We start from the raw sequence: 18,311 nt of genomic DNA, 5'->3' as shown, positions 1-18,311 counted from the left end.
CTCCAAGTATAGAAATATAGCTCCAATTTGTTTCACACCAGGACATGGGTTTTAATTATTGACCTTGAATCAGTGCAGAGGGCAGAACACCCTGTCTTCTAGGGGGTCCGGGCGTCCCCCCTGTCCCTCTGGTGGTACCGGGCGGGCACTAACCCACTTCTTCTGTCAGAAATCGGGGGGCTCGCCTATCTCGCCACCCGGTAATATCTGCCATTGTCTGCTCTTTCACAGCACGTACCCCACGGCTATTTTAGAACCGCCAGCCACAGAGAAAGGAGAAAGAGTCACGGGACGAGAGAGAGGGGGAGCGAGAGAGAGAGGGGGAGAGAGGGAGAAAGAGAGAGACAGAGAGAGAGAGGGAGAGAGAGAGAGAGAGAGAGAGAGGGAGGGAGAGAAAGAGAGAGAGGGAGAGAGAGAGGGGGAGAGAGGGAGAAAGAGAGAGACAGAGAGAGAGAGAGGGAGAGAGAGAGAGAGAGAGAGAGCGGGAGAGAGAGGGAGAGAGGGAGAGGGAGAGAGAGAGAGAGGGAGAGAGAGAGAGAAGGAGAGGGAGAGAGAGAAGGAGAGGGAGAGAGAGAGAGGGAGAGAGAGAGGGAGAGAGGGAGAGAGGGAGAGAGAGAGAGAGAGAGAGAAGGAGAGGGAGAGAGAGGGAGAGAGAGAGAGAGAGAGCGAGAGAGGGAGAGAGGGAGAGAGGGAGAGACAGAGAGAGGGAGAGAGGGAGAGACAGAGAGAGAGCAAGAGAGAGGGGGAGAGAGCGAGAGAACAGGTGGTGTTCTCCTCAATTTGGGGGTCTTCCGACGCACCACCCCCTGTGTTAGCACCGTAAAGTTTGGCCCCGGCACATGATGTCCACCGCGTCCCTCATGGGTGTGTGAGGCGGGGAATAGGTGGGTGTGTGGCAGGGGAGAGTGTGTCATTGGTTGGAAGCCGCCCATGAGGCACACAAACGGCCAAACTACTTCCTCTTTCTCAGCATCCCTCAGTGACCCTGCCCTGGTGTCACCCAGCCATCCTCGCCGCCCCGTGCCCCCCTCTACACACGTCACTCGCTGTCTCACGCCACGCGCTCTCGGCATGCCAGCCCCCACCCCCCCCTTTTTATTTCCCCCCCTCCCTCCCTCCCTCCCTCCCACCCCCATTACCCTCTCCTATGTGTTCTGATTTCGCCGATTTGCACAACAGTAGACGGATAAATCCAGACCGGAAACGGAACCGGAGACCAAAGCACACTGTGAGAACACCTCGGTCCGCCAGCAGGGCAGTGCGTGCTTCATTAAAGTTACCCTAAGCCCCTGGGCCTTAATCACCTAGAGAGGCCATCTTGATTGCAAACACTAGCCGTCCAACTAGCTAGCAGAGCCCAGACAGAACCAAGATGTCCTCTTTAGGTGAACAAGGCCCGTGGGGTTCCGTTTTACCTCTGCATCTATGTCAATACAAATGAGCCTGCTCTAGTAGTACAGCCAATAGGGAAGAAGACAACACACCACCATAGTCAAACTGCAGTCTTAGCAAAAAGGTCATCATAATAACAACAAGCGGATCCAAAACACAGCATCGGTGTTGTGCCATCACACACACAGGCCTGCTTTCCCTCGCAACTTAATACTCCTCCTCCTCCTCCTAAAATAAACAGCATTAACTCCATGCAACGCTGTTCAAATGTCACTTCTGTTGTTCCAGGCCTGGCAAGGCACACATGCTACTGTAACCCTCCACATGTATCACGCCACCACACAGCATGTGACTGTCATGTTTTATTAACTTGGGTGACCAAAGAGGATGATAAAAATATTGTTACCCTGTAAATAGCAAGTGTGTGTGTGTGCGTGTGGGGTTGTGTGTGTGTGTGTGTGTGTGTGTGTGTGTGTGTGTGTGTGTGTGTGTGTGTGTGTGTAAGTGTAGGGGCTCAGCTGGCATTGTTTATTTTGTGCGCTGCTTGCAGTAAATCTTATAGCTAAAGACATGTTGATTTGAGGGTCAACTTCGTCACAATCCATACACGCTGAATGTAACCTCCAAGGCAAGGGGTTTGAGCCATGGTGCGACCTTAAATAAGCTGAGGACAGTTGTGAATATGCTTTTCTTTGTCCACCCCAGGTACATCTGATCTACTGGATGATGTTGACATTTTAAGATGTGAGATACAGTAGCCACTGAAGCCATTGCAACCTATTCACTTGGGTTGATGTTTCTAAAACGGGTCTATTAAGGACCTCCCTTGTGTCTGCAATAAAGTTTGTATTGAGTTAAATTGATAAGATTAAAACCCAGATGGGTTGATTCACTTATGTCGGCTGGGATGTAACACAAACACATGCTGATTATGAATCGCGAATGAAACGACGTTTCATTTATTGTATTGTATTGGAGGATTGGGTGTTACCTCTTGGGAAAGTTTTCATGAAAAACAAATCAACCTCTTTCTATCTCTGTATCTGTCTCTGTCTCTTGTTTCTATATTGTAGCACTTAAAAGCTGTTGCTTTACTTATATTGTGAATTTTTACGTACTCTCCATTTTTTTTGAGTGTATCTCCATTTTTGAATGCACTTACTTTATATTGCACAAAGGTGTCAGTAGAATAAATGTAACATAATGTAATGTTCCAAGAGATACATACAACCCTCTGTCCTCCCTACAGGGTGAATGGGACTTTATTCTTAAGTCTATAAGCGGTGGTGGAGGTGGTGCTGCTGGGATCAAGTTCATAATGAACCCACTGAACGCCAACAGCGCATTCATTCAAAGGTCACGCGGCCAAAAGAGGCACCGACCATCGCCCGGCAGTTCACAGAGACGGTAGGTCTACGTACGGAGACCGCAGCAGTCTCTGACACGTTATCGTCTGCTCCTGCAATACCGTTCATGCAGCCTCTAATAAAAAGAGGCTGCATTTTCAGGACCGCAGTTCTAGGACCTTTGCCTAGTGCCGGCGGCAAGGTGGGGCATTTGTAGCTCCCTGTAGGGTCTACTTGCATCTGTGTTTTGTAGGCTACGTGACTGCAGTATGGCGTTGTGTCAGTTCTGCCTGTTGCTTGGTTACTTGTTGCCTGAATGCAGTGCTTCTGTCAGCGGTCCTGATGTTGTCCAGGGGTGTTTTTGATGAGTGTGGAGGCTGTTGTCCAATGTTTATAACTGTTGAGAGGGGAAAAAAACCTATGTCTTACTTATCATACCTGTGTAACTATTGCATTTATTAGCGCGTTTAGCACCCTCCGCGTTGTATTAGGCCTATCGTCTTTGTGCGTGTGAATGTGTAAACTGGCTGCATCCATAGCCCCAACAAGAACAGCATATTGTAGATGATAATACAAATACTACTACTAATAGTAATAGTTATAATGATAATAATAAATAATTAGCCTAATACTAGTCAAGAAAAACGTGTGTATTTCTGCTGTGTTTGACTCCACTGCGTTAAAATATTTCTCAAACGACAGTGCCCCCTAGTGGTGACCCGTGCCCCTCCAGTAGATTGCTCAGGCGCCGACTCTGCCTTTGCCTTTAATGCACCGGCAAAGGAGAGCACATCTTTCCTAGGATGGCGTTGCAAATAGGGCACCACTAGAGGGCAATGTACTCCTCACATTCCTCCACCTCCATATTTTATGATAAGAGCAATATAATCATAATAATAATTAACACGATCATTAATATGGTTACTATTTGTAATAATGATGATATTATTTGTATTATTATTGTAGGTCGAAGTGGAAGTAGACCTATACATCGTTTTGTGAGTTATTATTGATAATCGAAACTATTTTTACTTTTACTATACATATAAAAATCACTGTAATTCATGGTTATAGTTATTGTAATTGTTAATGTCAAGTTATTATTTGTACTATTTATTTTAATTGTTTTATTATTATTTGTTATTATTGTTACGGAAAACAATATATAGTAACATAACAAACACTTCAGTGTAGGTTATTTTGACAGCAATAGTAATTGGTATTTTCAATAATCATTCAATAATGATCGCTGATAGTGGGGAATACAGACTTCCCCTAATGCATGTTCTTCCGTGGTGAGGTGAATACTTCAGGGACCGAGGACTTCACCTTTCCCACCTAAACTTTCTGCAGCCATTTTGATGACAGCGCTGATTTGTTGCATGGCCTTCCAGTCGTGAAATTCGCCATTTCCTTTTTTTAAATACAACAAAAGGGCCGCTGTGATTGGACGTCACGTCGCTCCTCCCCATTCAAGTTTTTCGGGAATCCCCATCTCGACCCCCATCCTCCAACGTGTTCGCTCGGCGCCCATAATATTGTGAATAGCAGCTGACATCGTTGAATCACACTTGACGGCTGACTCACTGCCTCTACGCCGGATTGAGGGGTCTGAGGTAGCGTTTTTATTTCATGTCATTATCCCCAGTCTGGGTGAACACATTCCGCCGAACGTCTCTTCATTGAGGGAAAAGTTGAGGGAATTCCTCCACGTTTACCCGACGTTTACCACGCGTTAGCTTCCTTAGCATGCGCGCCTTCGCGTTTCTCGGTGTAGTAATGGACCTTTTCCAGGACCTTTTCACGAATAAATCACAGACCAAGACTGCAACTCCATGTCTCGATTCAGCAAACGGAACAATAATACAAACTTTGACAGCCAGTTGTTAATAACCCATCGGTTTCCGGTAGGCCCCGGTACGCGCTAGCTATTCTGTTGTTTGGTTAGCTTCCTGAAGGACAGCTCGTTGTTTGGATCCCGTGCACGAACCTCTGGGTCCTATTGTGAAGGTTTTATGTGTATCGTTTTTGATAATGAATGACTGTCGGGAGTGTGTCTGCTTAAACATGTGTATTTAGTGTTGCCAACGTAAGGCTCATGGCCTAACTCTTGGAGCCTTGGTTCACTGCTGACTGAAATGCATTATATAACTGCAGTTATTGTATATATTCCAATATCGATTGAATTCTATTTCGTTTGCAACGTATTGATTTGTGTGTTTTTTTTCAACGTTTCAGAGGATGGTTATTTGTATGCATTGTTTCAAAGCAACATTCCTCCTTGTTGCATCACAAACAGCATGACATGTCCGTTGTGTTTGGACGGTGACTTTTCGCAGTCTAACTTAAACTGTTGTACGTCTCAGCCTCGGGACCTGACCACTGCACATTATGGATGTCGTGGGTGTGGATGACGAGGTCTTGAGTCTTCCCCTGCGCCAGGACTCATTCCAGGCCTTATGGGATAATGTGTAAGTCAACACGAGACGCTACAATACTCGAGCAAACGATTCCAGACAAGCACTTGACAATTCAGCTGACAACAGTTTATTCTGCCTCCACCTGACCCAAAACAAAACGACTAGTTTGGCTCTTTGCCGACGCTGAATATATAAGTTGTAGCATATCACATCACATTGATTCATCCCTTCATTGAAGTTCTCTCCAAATACACTAGCTGGGTAAAATAAAACGATGCTCCACACATCAGTTTTCACAATTTTCGCGTTCCGCATCCTGATGTGGATATTCTAAATGATTATCAATCACGTTTGCATTATTCATTTATGTGTTTACAATTTCCACCCCCAGGCCACCTCCCCTTCTGGAATGCATGTACACTGAGGGTGGGAGCTGGCCCTTCGACGTAAGTCGAATTAATGAACTCCCCAAACGCTCTGTTAGCCGTAAGCATGGAAAAATTGAAGATCGCTCTCTTTTCACAGCTCATTGTAGACTCCTCCATCAATGTGGAGGAACTCTTCCCAGAGCCCCCTGCCGTGTACCCCCCTCCCGACACTCCACCCACGCCCGCGGCCCCCACCGTGCCTACCACCTCGGACTATGCCGGGGAGTACGGCTTTCACATCCGCTTCCAGAACTCTGGAACGGCGAAATCTGTTACCTCCACAGTGAGTATCCATCCTCCTAACCCGCCCAGACGGCTGGTTTCCGGTCTGGGATCAATAAAGTGTTCTCTGACTGGTTGCAGATCAGAGACTCGGCGATGAGGATAAATGTTGAGTAGAGGCTTTGATGTGTCTTCACGAGGGGTGTGACGATTCACCCTGCTCACGACTCGATACGATACACGATACTGGGTTCACGATTCGATATTATAATGATATTTTGAACAAAACTTGAATGAAGCAAATGTATGACTGAAAAAAAAGGTATTTTAAAGACACAATATATGCAAAACAATGCCAATTGCCCTATATTTCCATTTCTTATGAAATTGTAGACAAGATGTGTTATAGTAACATGGTATAGGCTAATCATCTTGTCATAATGGCAGTAAACAAAAAGTTTTTCTTAGTCTATTAATTTCTAAGTGCAAACTTATGTCCATAAATAAAGTAGGAAGAAAAAAAAAAAAATTATATCGCGAACCATTTCTTAATCTCAACAACACATTTCGTCACGGTTTAACATTGTCCCACCCCTGTTCAGCCGGGCCTGCTCCGAGTGACAGGCGGGTCCTCTGACATTGCAGGCCTACTCTAGACGAGAGATGAGACCAGTTAAAGCCTCCATGTTCTTTAACTGTCTGGTCTAAAATACCACAATGTGAATATCCAAAGAACTCTTTCCTAATGTTTTATTAATACTTCACTTGACTTTATTAATGTTTGACCAGACAGTATTTTGGAACACAGCTGGAGTGGTCTGTTCCCTTTGAGGAGGGCGATGTAGAACGAATAGTGACTAAGAGAACAATGGAGGGTCCTGCCGCAGACCTGATGTACACTCCACCATGGAGAAAGGGTTCAAAACTTATCCCAAGTTTAGGTTTCGCAGACTCTATTAACGTCCATGATTCCTATGGTCTAGTTCTCGTAGTCTTAACAAGGTGATTCATTTAGAAAACATTTATATTTATATATTAAAAAAAAACAGCTTTTACTCTTTTTCATATTGTATATGGTTGATCAGTTAAATCAAGTAAAAAAAAAAAAGATATAAGGTTCTAAAAGCGTAATTAAAGTAAAAGTCTTACCTTGACGTTGCGTTAAAAGTGCACTTTTTGGATCCTTCATGGGAGCATTCAAGTGGAATCTCATTCATTGTGTGGGGTTTGCTCAAACATATGGCCTAGATGTCACTCAAAGCAAATGGCTGTACGGTTTCCACGGTGACTCACCCGAACGAGCCACACCATTGGTCGGCGTGGGTAAAGGTTAGGCTGTGGTAGCGTTTTAACTACCGCCCCCAGCCACCACTCCCCCCTCCCCCCTGGCTCACTGGAAGTGTTGCCGGGAGGTTGCAGCACCATGTACTGACATGACAGGGCATGTTCCTCTGCTCCAGTCAACATGGAGTTAAACTCGACCCATAGCTAGGTAGAGAGGAACCCCACACCGTCTCCTTCCTACAGCTGGCCCCACGGTGGCTCCTTTAGGGCATGGTAAGTATCTGAACGATAAACGTGTACGTGTTTTTTTTAATTTTTTTTTTTTTTACTTTGTCTGCTGGAACCGCTTTTGGATTCTTCCGGTCTTCTCCGGTCTCAGCACTGAAGGTCCCGGAGACCCATTGATTCATCTTTTTTTGTTGTTGTTTCGGTCGTGGCGCTTCAGTACTCGGTCTCGCTGAACAAGCTGTTCTGCCAGCTGGCCAAGACGTGTCCGGTGGAGGTCCTGGTGGAAGGGGCTCCACCCCCGGGAGCCATCCTGAGGGCCACGGCCGTCTACAAAAAGACGGAGCACGTGGCGGACGTGGTGCGACGGTGCCCCCACCACCTGAAGGAGGACGGTGAGGCGGAGGGCGGCGGAGCCATGGGGGGGGGGGGGGGGGGGGGGGGCACACTTAAAGTCACTTATGTTTACTTCACTGAACTCGACTGAGAGACGCACGCGCTGTCGTCAGACCGTGGGTGATAAGGAAATAATGTTTTAAGTTAAGCCTTGTGTTGCCGGAGACGGGGAGGCTTTGGGGCTACAAGGCGCGGCGTTTGTCAAAGGTTTTTTTTTTTTAAACCGACGGATCGAATAAATGAAACACTAAAGAAAAAGGTTCGTCTTATTTCAAAACGGTTCTTTCGCAGCCCCCCTTTGAGACTGTAACCGATCAAGGGCAACACAAATTGAAGTGAGGGTTTGTGGACCCCTCGGCTCGCCGTCCTGTTAAACTTCACGGACGCTTCAGGGCCGGCACTGTTGGCCGTTTGACCACAGAAGCGTGGCGGGCCCTTCCTGTCCCACCAGCGGCGCGTGTAAGTCCTGCGTACGCGCGCCGCCCAAGCCATACCCGCGGTGCTCACCTGTCAATGTCTGCCTGTCTAGGTGTGAGTGACCCAGGGCTGAGCGCTGCATCTCATCTTGCACGCTGACCGTCGTTGGTATGCAAACGTAGAAAAATGAAGTGTGTGTGTGTAACGACGACCACTCTGCACCAGTATTATGTGGGGTTCACTGTGTGTGTGTGTGTGTGTGTGTGTGTGTGTGTGTGTGTGCGCGTGGTTTCGCTTGGGTCTTCTTTTTGTGTAGTGGTGGAACATCGCAGTCACCTGATCCGCGTGGAGGGGAGCCAGCGGGCCCAGTACATGGAGGACCCCAACACCATGCGGCAGAGTGTGACCCTGCCCTACGAGCCCCCCCAGGTAACTGGTGGGACCTGGGGGGAGAAGGGTGGCATGGAGCAGATCGGAGTGCTGTGTTCTCAGCCGTCCCTCGGCTATGGATGATGTTGTGTGTCTGTGTGTGTGTGTGTGTGTGTGTGGGTGGTTGTTTGACCGTGCTTTCCCTCTCCACGCAGCTGGGCTCTGGGCACACGACGCTCCTGCTGAACTTCATGTGCAACAGCTCGTGCATGGGCGGGATGAACCGGAGGGCCATCCTGACCATCCTGACCCTGGAGTCCTCTGAGTGAGTCCACCGCCTCTCCTCTGTGGGCCCGCTTGGGAACCCAGTGGCGCTCTCTAACCGCCCCCATTCCCGGTCTCTCCACAGGGGGCAGGTTCTCGGGCGGCGTTGCTTCGAGGTGCGCGTCTGCGCCTGTCCCGGGCGCGACCGCAAAACCGAGGAGGGCAACGTGGAGAAAAAGACCGAGGGAACCAAGCCCACCAAAAAAAGAAGTGCGTATCCGCCACGGCGGTCTCTCTCCCCCGCTCTCGCTCTCTCTGCTTTGTAAGCCTGGTGACCATGTGGTGTTGTGTCTCCTCAGAGACCCCCCCCCCTCCGGCCCCCGTGGCCCCGCCCAAGAGGATCCTGCCCACCTCCAGCGCCGAAGAGGAGGATAAGGAGGTGTTTGTGCTACAGGTGAGCTCCACACACTCACACAGCTATTACTATGTGCGGACTGTTGACATGTCTAGTACACACGGGGTACGTGTGGACGCACACCGCGGCGTCCGTGCCGGAGCGACCGACCCGATCACGTGTGGTTCCTGTGTGTGTGTGTGTGTTTAACAGGTCGTCGGCCGTAAGAGATACGAGGTCCTGAAGCAGATCAACGATGCACTAGCGCTGCAGGAGAAGTAAGTAGCAAAGGGGACCTCTAAAGCACATGTCGGCGCCCCACCAGGGCTGCGACTGGCCCTCATTACCACGGCCCGTCATCCAGTGATTCGTTTCCAGCCGATAAAACATTGCAAAGGGCCAATAACAAGTGCAAGGGGATGAATGTGGTCGCTCTGTCGGACAGGCAGCCGTGATGTCTGACCACGTCTTCTTCTTAGGCGGAGGGCTCGTTGTTCATCCGTCCCGTTGCCACTGTTTTAGGGTGAAAGTCAAGCAGGAGGTCCACGGTGGGCCGTCGCGGGGAAAGAGACGGCTGGGGGACCGGACGGACGAGGGCACCGACTGAGGGCCGGGGGGGTCCTTTTAAAGAAATGTGTACGTCCAACATAACACTGCCACGGCGAACCCGTTACTTTCTACACTTTTCTTTTGTCATTCCTATTTTTATTTTTTTTTATAGCTTATTTTTCAGCATATAGTTTTATATACAATGTATTTTATTTTTCATGTCTTTTTCTTTCTTGATACTAATTCTTTTTTATTTCGTTTTTATAAGAGGCCATAATAAAAAACAATTAAAATAACTAAACAGTTTGTTCTTTGTTCTGTCATGTGAGCTGCAATACCCTTGTTTTATTTGCCTACCAAGAAAGGTATCTTTCAGATGATGTATACATGGTGTGTGACCTTTGGAAGCACTAGATGTTAGGACCGGCCACAAACTGCAGAACATTAGTATGTTATTTCCCCTTGCTGCTTTGCATGTTGGCTGGACCAATGCAAAACCAGGCCAACTGTAATATGAATACCCATCTGCACGACATAAATACCTCGTTGTTCAGCCAACCAGACGCAGTCGGCATTCATTCGTCCAAGCGGCTTGATATTATTTTGTTAATCAAGTCGGATGCTGGGATAGGATTGAAACCTTGGATACTTTGACCGGCCTGAGCAGCCAAGATGGATAAAGTCTCCATACTTTTTATTATCGGTAAGTTTGGGATCATATACAGCCGTTTGTCGAATCATATATTCAAATTGTTACTGTATACGTGCTGTACTTATGAGGGACCTATTTTCAATAAATATATTTATATTTGATAAATACATTTATTAGCTCTACTGCTGTTGCCGTGTTGGTCCGAGAGACAGTTCTTCCACCAGTCCAGAAATGCCTCCTGGGATGAGGCGAGGCGACATTGCCAGGTACCGCATTGACCTCTAAAATAGATTTATAGTCAGTGAAAGTGAGGCAATGAGGTTAATACATCAGATGTTGATTTACCTGGAAACGTCATTAAGGTTAATGACAATATGCCTTTTCCTTTCTCTGGTGTGTTTCGCAAATGACAAATTGTAATTGGGGCAACATGAATTGTTTTTTTGTTTTTTTGTAAAGATGAAGGGGATATTATCTTCCAAAAAGCGCTGCAATGTGAACTGGAACCCAGTATCCAAAAGCGCATGACCACCGATTTCTCGGCCCTCAGGTGTGCTACAAGGACCTGGTGACGGTGAGCTACGACAACAGCCTCGCTCTGGTCCTGGGAGCCAAGGGCCAGCAGTGGATCGGTCTCCGCGAGAAGTTCAACGAGACGGATGTGCCGTGGTCTGCCTGGGCCAACGGGGACCCCATCACCTTCCAGAACTGGTACCTCGTGAAACCCCCGGCCCCTGTTGAGGAACCCTGCACCACCATCGCTGCTCCCATCGTTGATACTGGAAGGACTACTTTAACCACCAAAGGCCTTCCTGAAACCAGTAGCAGTGGCTTCACTGAAACGGCCTCAGATGATACTCTAAAGGCAGCTTTAACCAACACTGCCCGTCCTGAAACCCGGAGCAGTGGCTTCACTGAAACGGCCTCAGATGATACTCTAAAGACAGCTTTAACCAACACTGCCCTTCCTGAAACCAGTAGCAGTGGCTTCACTGAAACGGCCTCAGATGATACTCTAAAGGCAGCTTTAACCAACACTGCCCGTCCTGAAACCAGTAGCAGTGGCTTCACTGAAACGGCCTCAGATGATACTCTAAAGGCAGCTTTAACCAACACTGCCCGTCCTGAAACCAGGAGCAGTGGCTTCACTGAAACGGCCTCAGATGATAGTCTAAAGACAGCTTTTACCAACACTGCCCGTCCTGAAACCAGTAGCTTTACTCAAACGTATTACGAGGATACGACTTTCCTAATGACGCCGCAATACGTCAGAGAGGACTGTGTGGCCGTGCACCACTTCGGACCCTGGGTGGAGGAAGACTGCGCTACAGAGTTGCCTTATATCTGTTATGATGGTAAGGATAATCTTGCTCTTAAAAATGCATGTCATTTTATTAAAAAATAAGGGTATTGGGCAGGGGCGATTCTAGGGTCAGAGCTTTAGAGGTGCTGAGCACTCAATGAGCCCCACTGCCACACCACCCACCCTTTTTTCACACAAAAACAAAAAATATTTCTATTGAAAAATAACTTCATAATTTTAACATTGGTTCAACTAACTCAAAAGATTTTATGTTTTGGACATTATTTAACAATTTCAAAGACGAACAAATATAATTTTTAGAATAACATTTCTTACTCCCAAGTTTTAGGGGTGCTGAGCCCCTTTTTAGGGGTGCTTTAGCACCCCTAAAAATGTGCTAGCCTCGCCCCTGGTATTGGGTTTATCTGTGTTTATACTTGATCACTGGGCCACTTCTCTTTGTTTACATAACCCCCCCACACACACACACATACTTAATCTTTCTATCCTTCATTGAAATGGGGGATATTGATAGTTAATCAGTAATATATTTGACATGTGTCTTTCATATCCACCTTAGACCGCTTCAATGGCAAAGCCTCGGTCGACCGGAGCGCCACAACCGCGACGCTGAGCTGGGAGACCCCGCTTGGGAATATAAGCAGCTACCGCGTGGAAGTCAAGGGGGATGTGCTCCTGAACGTCAGCGTCGAAAGTTCGCCCTATAACCTCTTCAACATGACCCCAGGCACCACATATGAAGTGCGGGTGTTCGCGGTGAAGTGCGACCGGGAACTGAACTCGCAGAATATTTCTTTCATCACCAGTGAGTTAATTCCTCGTATCCTATAACGAATGATTTATATGTAGAGTCATTTTTTGCAAATGCTGTTTATGAGTTTGTCATACTAGACAATGTATTTGGCTCCAATGTGGAGCCAAATACATTTCTTTAAAAGTTATCACAGGCTACAACATCGAACCATACTTTTTGTGCACATCTAGAGAGCGGAATGACATAAAAGCTTGAAATATTAATAACACTTGCGTGCAATCTCAATAATATGACATTACATCAAACAAGTAATAAATACAGACTGCTCCGACACTGCTTTAGTCAATAACCAATAATAAATATATATGATAATAAGTACCAATAATAAGTCAAGGATCTCCTCGGAGGTTATCCTTCAAAAACGCTCGCTGGGAAATCATCACGGAGCAACAAGGTCTCCCGACGGAGGGCGTAAAGAAACATTTTATCAGAAACATCCGTTTAACATGTTAATCACGCTCTCCTCTTTAGAGCCGGAGACGCCGTACAACCTCACCGTCGAGAACACCACGGAGACCTCCGCGTTCCTGCGCTGGGAAAGGCCCGTGGGCAACCTGGAACACTACTGCGTGAGGGTCGGGGAGGGTCCGTGCAGCCGTACCGACAAGGTAGAAGCGGTGGTCCAGGGTTTGGCCCCCGGCGAAAAGTACACGGTGCACGTGCTGAGCGTCACCGGGGACGTGGAGAGCGAGACAGCCAATATCACCGTGTTCACCAGTGAGTCCGCCGACTGCCGCCTCACTCGGGGTCGTCATGGCGACGGGCCCCTTTCCTCCAAGGCCTCTCTTTGGGTCGGGACGAGTACCGCCGGAGCCTCCACATCATAGTAGGGAGTGGTGGCGAATGCAAAAAGACTGCAAGCGCAGCCACGCCTAGTTTTAATTGAAATAGACTCGGAAAGACGAGGTTTGTTAGAATTATTAGAGACAAGGATATGTTCTGTTTTTATAATTTTATATCAAATTTATGAATGTTATTACTTGATTCTAACGCCCATTCCTTGGTGAAAAAACAACACCGTAGCCCCAAAAGCTGACTTGTGGTGCTAAGCACATTGTGCTGTTATCAGGGCTTCAGAGTTTGGGTTGGATGTGAAGTCGATTTTCAATTGGACAATTCACAGTCGCTGGTTCCACGGGCACTCATTACAAAACAGACTCACACTCCTAACAGCTAGAAACTCGGAACGACAGATCCCTCGTTCCGAGTTCATCTCCAGGTCTCCTCTGAAAATGAGGGGAGATTTTCTTTGCCCTTGAGAGGCGTTAGGGGTCAGAGGGCACCTTATAATGTGACCTAGAGAGCCCTTTGAGATTGAAACAGGGATTAAGGCGCTGTACAAATGAAGCCTTTCATTTGTACAGCCCTTCCCCTGGGATCTGGTTTGGCCTTCTCTGATCGGATGGTTCCCCCCCGTTCTCTCTCAGGGCCCAGCGTGGTGACTGGCCTCAACGTCTCAAACATCACCACCCGCTCTCTGGTTCTCAGCTGGATCCACGAGGGGTCCGCCAAAGGATACCATGTGGTTGCTATGAGGATCGAAACCGAAAAGTATTCTCACAGTACACTTTTTTTTCTTCTGTGTGTGTGTGTGTGTGTGTGAATATAACGTCGTTATTCAACGTAATTCAATTCAATGTTTTATTTTATTTTTTAAAAATGCATCCATACCATGTAAAAACCGACACCCAAACACAGAGAAACCTATATTAACACACGCACAAACACATACTTTTTTATTTCTTTATGTTTATATGTCCCCCCCCCCCATAATGTTTACATCCCCCTTCTCGTTTCATAGTCGTGCGTTGTTTCTTCATTTCCTTCCGTGCACAGCCCTTGGAGAGCTCCACGTTGAGGTTGTACTGCTCACACGCCGCGTGCGTCAGCGTCGGTGTGCATGCCACGAATTTTCACGCTTTGGAGGTTTGAACCAGTGTTTGTTTTTGTGTTCCCCCTGCAGAGTGTTATACGACCAGGTCGTGACCCACTCTCAGGTGGAGGTGGGCAAACTGCCTCCTGGCACCCATCTGAGGCTGACGGTCTGGACGCAGGCCTACGAGTCTCTGGAGGGGGACGCGGCCTCCATCGACAGCTTCATCGGTGGGTGGGGGACACCTCCATCCGTGTCTTTTTGAAATGACAACTTTTCGAATGAAAAACCTTTTCATTGAACTGCGCCCGCCTCTCTTTTGGTTGTGTTTTTTTTTTTTTTTTAACGGATTGAGATGATATGATTTGCGTAGCTCATGGTCCGTTCAGTTCAGATTGGTGTTAAACAACCCCCACCTCCCCCGATCTCTCCTCCTCTGTCTCCCCCCCCCCCCCCCCCCCGATCTCCTTCCTTGGTCTCTCCTTCTCTGTCTCCCCCCTCTGTCTCCCCTCCCCCCCCCCGATCTCCTTCCTTGGTCTCTCCTTCTCTGTCTCCCCCCCCTGGTCCCCCCCTCTTGTTTCCCCCTCTGGTCATCCCGGCCCTCCCCCAGAACCAGGCCCCGTCCGCAGCCTGGTCTTGAACGCCAGCGTGACCTCCATCACGGCCCGCTGGGATCCTGCCGAGGGCTCCTACGAGTTCTTCAGCGTGTCCGTCCAGCTGCTCAACTCCACGGAGAACGCCACCCACAACACCAACATCATCAACCCCTCCCTGACCCTGGACATGCTGTACGCCGCCGCCTATTACCAGGTGATCGTCATGGCCCACGCCGGGAACCTCGAAAGCAGTCCCATCAGCAGACACACCCACACCCGTGAGTCGTCTGTCTGTCTGTCTGTCTGTCTGTCTGTCTGTCTGTCTGTCTGTCTGTCTGTCTGACGTCTTGATGGACACTCCCACGTGTGATATCACCAGTGCGTACTTTTTCACCCGATTTGCGACAAAACCTTTTTAACATCGATCGCATTTGTGCTTGTGTGTGTGTGTGTGTGTGTGTGTGTGCGTCTAGTACCGGTCATGGCCGAGGACCTCAAAGTCACCTTTCAAGGCAGCAACGGCACCCTGACGTGGAAGACGCCCCAAACCGCCCCAACCACGATGTTCCTGGTCAAGTACCGGGGCAACTTCTGGGACCACCACGGCGCGGTCCCCCTCAGCGGGGGCCAGACCCGGCTCACGGTGGGGCCGTTGCGCCCGGGCACCCTCTACCTGTTTGAGGTGATCACCGTGTCCGGCGACATGGAGAGCAAACCAGCCAACTGCACAGATTTCACACGTGAGTCAGCCGGGAAGCACGCACGCACACACGCACGCACGCACACACGCACGCACGCATGCACCAACACATAGGGTTCGATGTTTTTTGTTTTAGCCCGACCCTTTTATTTTTGTTTTGAATGTTTGGAGTTCTTCCTGCTCAACTGTGCTTGGTTTGTATGCGTGTTTGTGTGTGTGTGTGTGTGTGTGTGTGTGTGTGTTTGTGTGAGTGTCTATGTGTGTGTGCTCACTCGATTGTGTGGGTGCTTGTGTGTGTGCATGCAATTGGTGTGTGGGCACGTGTGTGGGTGTCAAAATACAGTTTGGCTCTAGCCAGGCTAGTTTTGCCCCCTTTTACAACCTGTTGTTCATACAAAACAATCCGGAAATAAGGCACGGCTGTGTATTTACATAGCACCACGGACATGCAAATGACCGGCCCGTCGTATACCTCCTTTGTCCTCAGCCGGGATCAAGAGTGAAGTCACACTGTCCATGATGTGCTCTTCAAAAGAGCAAGACTGCGAAAAGATAAATGTCAAGGAGGAAGTACTCATGAAGGTACAATCCAATCACAGTAGGACATTAGGGCGGGGCTTCCCCATTTCTAGCCAATGAAACCCCAAGTGTCCTTATTGGACAAACCTGAGTTGCGTCTTTTATGTGTTTCAGTTGAAGAAGAAATTCGGTAAAGTGTTGAAAGGAGTGTTCTGGGATCTCAATTGGAAGACGTCACCTCTCGACAAAACTGCACAGTGAAAGAAATCAAGGTTTTATTTGTTTTAATTGATGCGGTTGTGGATTATTTTACTGCTTTGTTCTCTAATATTAAAGTATTTTCCATATATATATATATATTATTGTACTAATTTAACAAATTAGTTTTTAATTGTTATTCGTTTTCTTGCTAAATCATTTTGTACGTTTTCACAAAGAATACAATTATAGTTTCATCGGATGTTCCCACCATGGGACAGTATTTATCCTTTTGGCAAAATAATGCCGCACTAACTCTCACCTTCACTCAAATCAAGGGAATCAATCAAAGCAATGCAATGGTTTTTTGGTACTTTTATTTTCCCTGCATCGGGCGGAGATTTGCTTATATGGTCACTCTTGGTCAATAATGTCTTACTAATTTCCCCTGAATTGAGCTGAACCAGGTAAAAGTCTGAAAGTGTCTGACAATAAAAAAAAAAAAGACGACTACATGATCTGTTATGTCATAAACTGGACGCATCATTTCTTGTTCAGGTTTCGCCTGAGGAATACAACTGTAGTTCCACCAGATGTCTGGTAGAGAGCAGCCTTATCCTTCTGTTCCAGCTCGCTCACCAATTAAAGTATGGAATGCAAACTTTCCATTATATTAGGACAGCAACTCATAATGTCTAGATTCTAAAGTTATATTGCTTTTACCGCTTGCAGCTTTACTCTTTATACTTCTTAGATTATTTGATTTAACAATCTGCGTGCCTGCCTGCCTGCTCAGTTATGACTTACTAACTGCCTGATGTATACCTGGATAATGAAGCTACTGCCTTTTATTAAAGGAGACATATTTTACCACCAGGTGTGAGTGTGATTAGCCTTACAAGCCGTTTCGAAAATCTGCCCCATATGACATCACTAGTGGGCTTCTCCACCTAAATCTATGCTGGATAGATCAGTCTACCAGCCCACCCAGTTGACTGAAGTAAATGTTGCTCATCTATTCAGCACAGATCTTGGTGGACACGCCCACTAGTGATGTCACATAGGGCAGATTTTCGAAACGGCGTGTAAGGCAACACTCACAACTGGTGGTATAATATGTATGTCTCCTTTAAAGGAAAGCAAAGACCCAAGCCGAACATCTCAAAATATCTTTGACCTCAGGTTGGGTATTTGTGTTGGCCTATAATTTAGAATTGTTTATCTTTAATCATCAATCTGTTGACAAATAAGATGCAGCTTTATTGGACAATATTTGCACAGCGAGTGTAAGTTATTTCAGCAATCTAAAATTCAAACGCTCAATAAATAAATTCAGGTATCTACAACGATTAAGCCTGTCCTATCTTATCATTCGGCGCGAATATACCGATGGCCTACCCGTCAGTCAACCTTTCTACCGGTTACCTGGGCGCACTCTGCCCGTGCACTCATTGTGCAAGATCAGAAACTAGTCATGTATTAAGAGGGAGTGGGAGGTTCAATGGGAGTGGTGGGATTTTTTCAGTTGTATACCTTCAAAATCGAGCTTACCTTGGCTGGTTTCACTTGCGGTTTGGTTTATCCCAAAATATATACACATGTAGGCTACCACATTATTTTACATTTCGATCATTTCTAGATAACAAATTCGTAAATTAAAGCATGTTATAAAGAAATGTTTTTTAATCGCCGTCTACCTACAATTCTGTCGGCCTTTGGTCTTCCGCTATCGACAAGAAAATATATATAGCCTTTCATGAAATTTGAATCGAAATCTTCAGCGAGCACAAAAAAAATGTCTCTGAGCAATTCAGTGCTGCAGAAGGAAGCTCTAAACTCGACACCAAGTTGTCCCCGGCATAATCCAATCTAGCATTTAGCCTCCAAACAGTCCCGAAGTGTCCCAAGGCGTTATCTGTGAACCGCCCG

At 47.3% G+C, this 18,311-nt stretch overlaps 2 protein-coding genes across 2 annotated transcripts; both read left to right on the top strand.

Moving 5' to 3' along the window:
- The first annotated feature begins 4,202 nt into the window (after positions 1-4,202).
- On the top strand, positions 4,203-10,007 carry tp53 (tumor protein p53). Its single transcript, XM_079758448.1, has 11 exons — positions 4,203-4,354; positions 5,105-5,209; positions 5,550-5,604; positions 5,684-5,869; positions 7,538-7,712; positions 8,447-8,559; positions 8,715-8,824; positions 8,909-9,033; positions 9,123-9,217; positions 9,371-9,435; positions 9,680-10,007. The coding sequence occupies exons 2-11, from the start codon at positions 5,130-5,132 to the stop codon at positions 9,762-9,764; spliced, it is 1,089 nt and encodes a 362-aa protein (XP_079614574.1). The 5' UTR covers positions 4,203-4,354; positions 5,105-5,129; the 3' UTR covers positions 9,765-10,007.
- Positions 10,008-10,248: 241 nt separating this feature from the next.
- Positions 10,249-17,700, top strand: LOC307091258 (tenascin-N). The gene is made up of 11 exons (XM_079758205.1): positions 10,249-10,409; positions 10,536-10,624; positions 10,909-11,713; positions 12,242-12,487; positions 12,968-13,213; positions 13,924-14,047; positions 14,460-14,599; positions 14,980-15,243; positions 15,439-15,705; positions 16,153-16,247; positions 16,359-17,700. Exons 1-11 carry the CDS (start codon positions 10,379-10,381, stop codon positions 16,443-16,445), a joined length of 2,394 nt encoding a protein of 797 aa, XP_079614331.1. The 5' UTR covers positions 10,249-10,378; the 3' UTR covers positions 16,446-17,700.
- The last annotated feature ends 611 nt before the right edge of the window (positions 17,701-18,311 follow it).

Source organism: Pollachius pollachius, assembly GCF_949987615.1.
Source record: "Pollachius pollachius genome assembly, chromosome: 20".
Taxonomy (NCBI): Eukaryota; Metazoa; Chordata; class Actinopteri; order Gadiformes; family Gadidae; genus Pollachius; species Pollachius pollachius.
The sequence above is the reverse complement of the archived record's forward strand: the minus strand, read 5'-3'. Positions and strand labels throughout refer to the sequence as shown.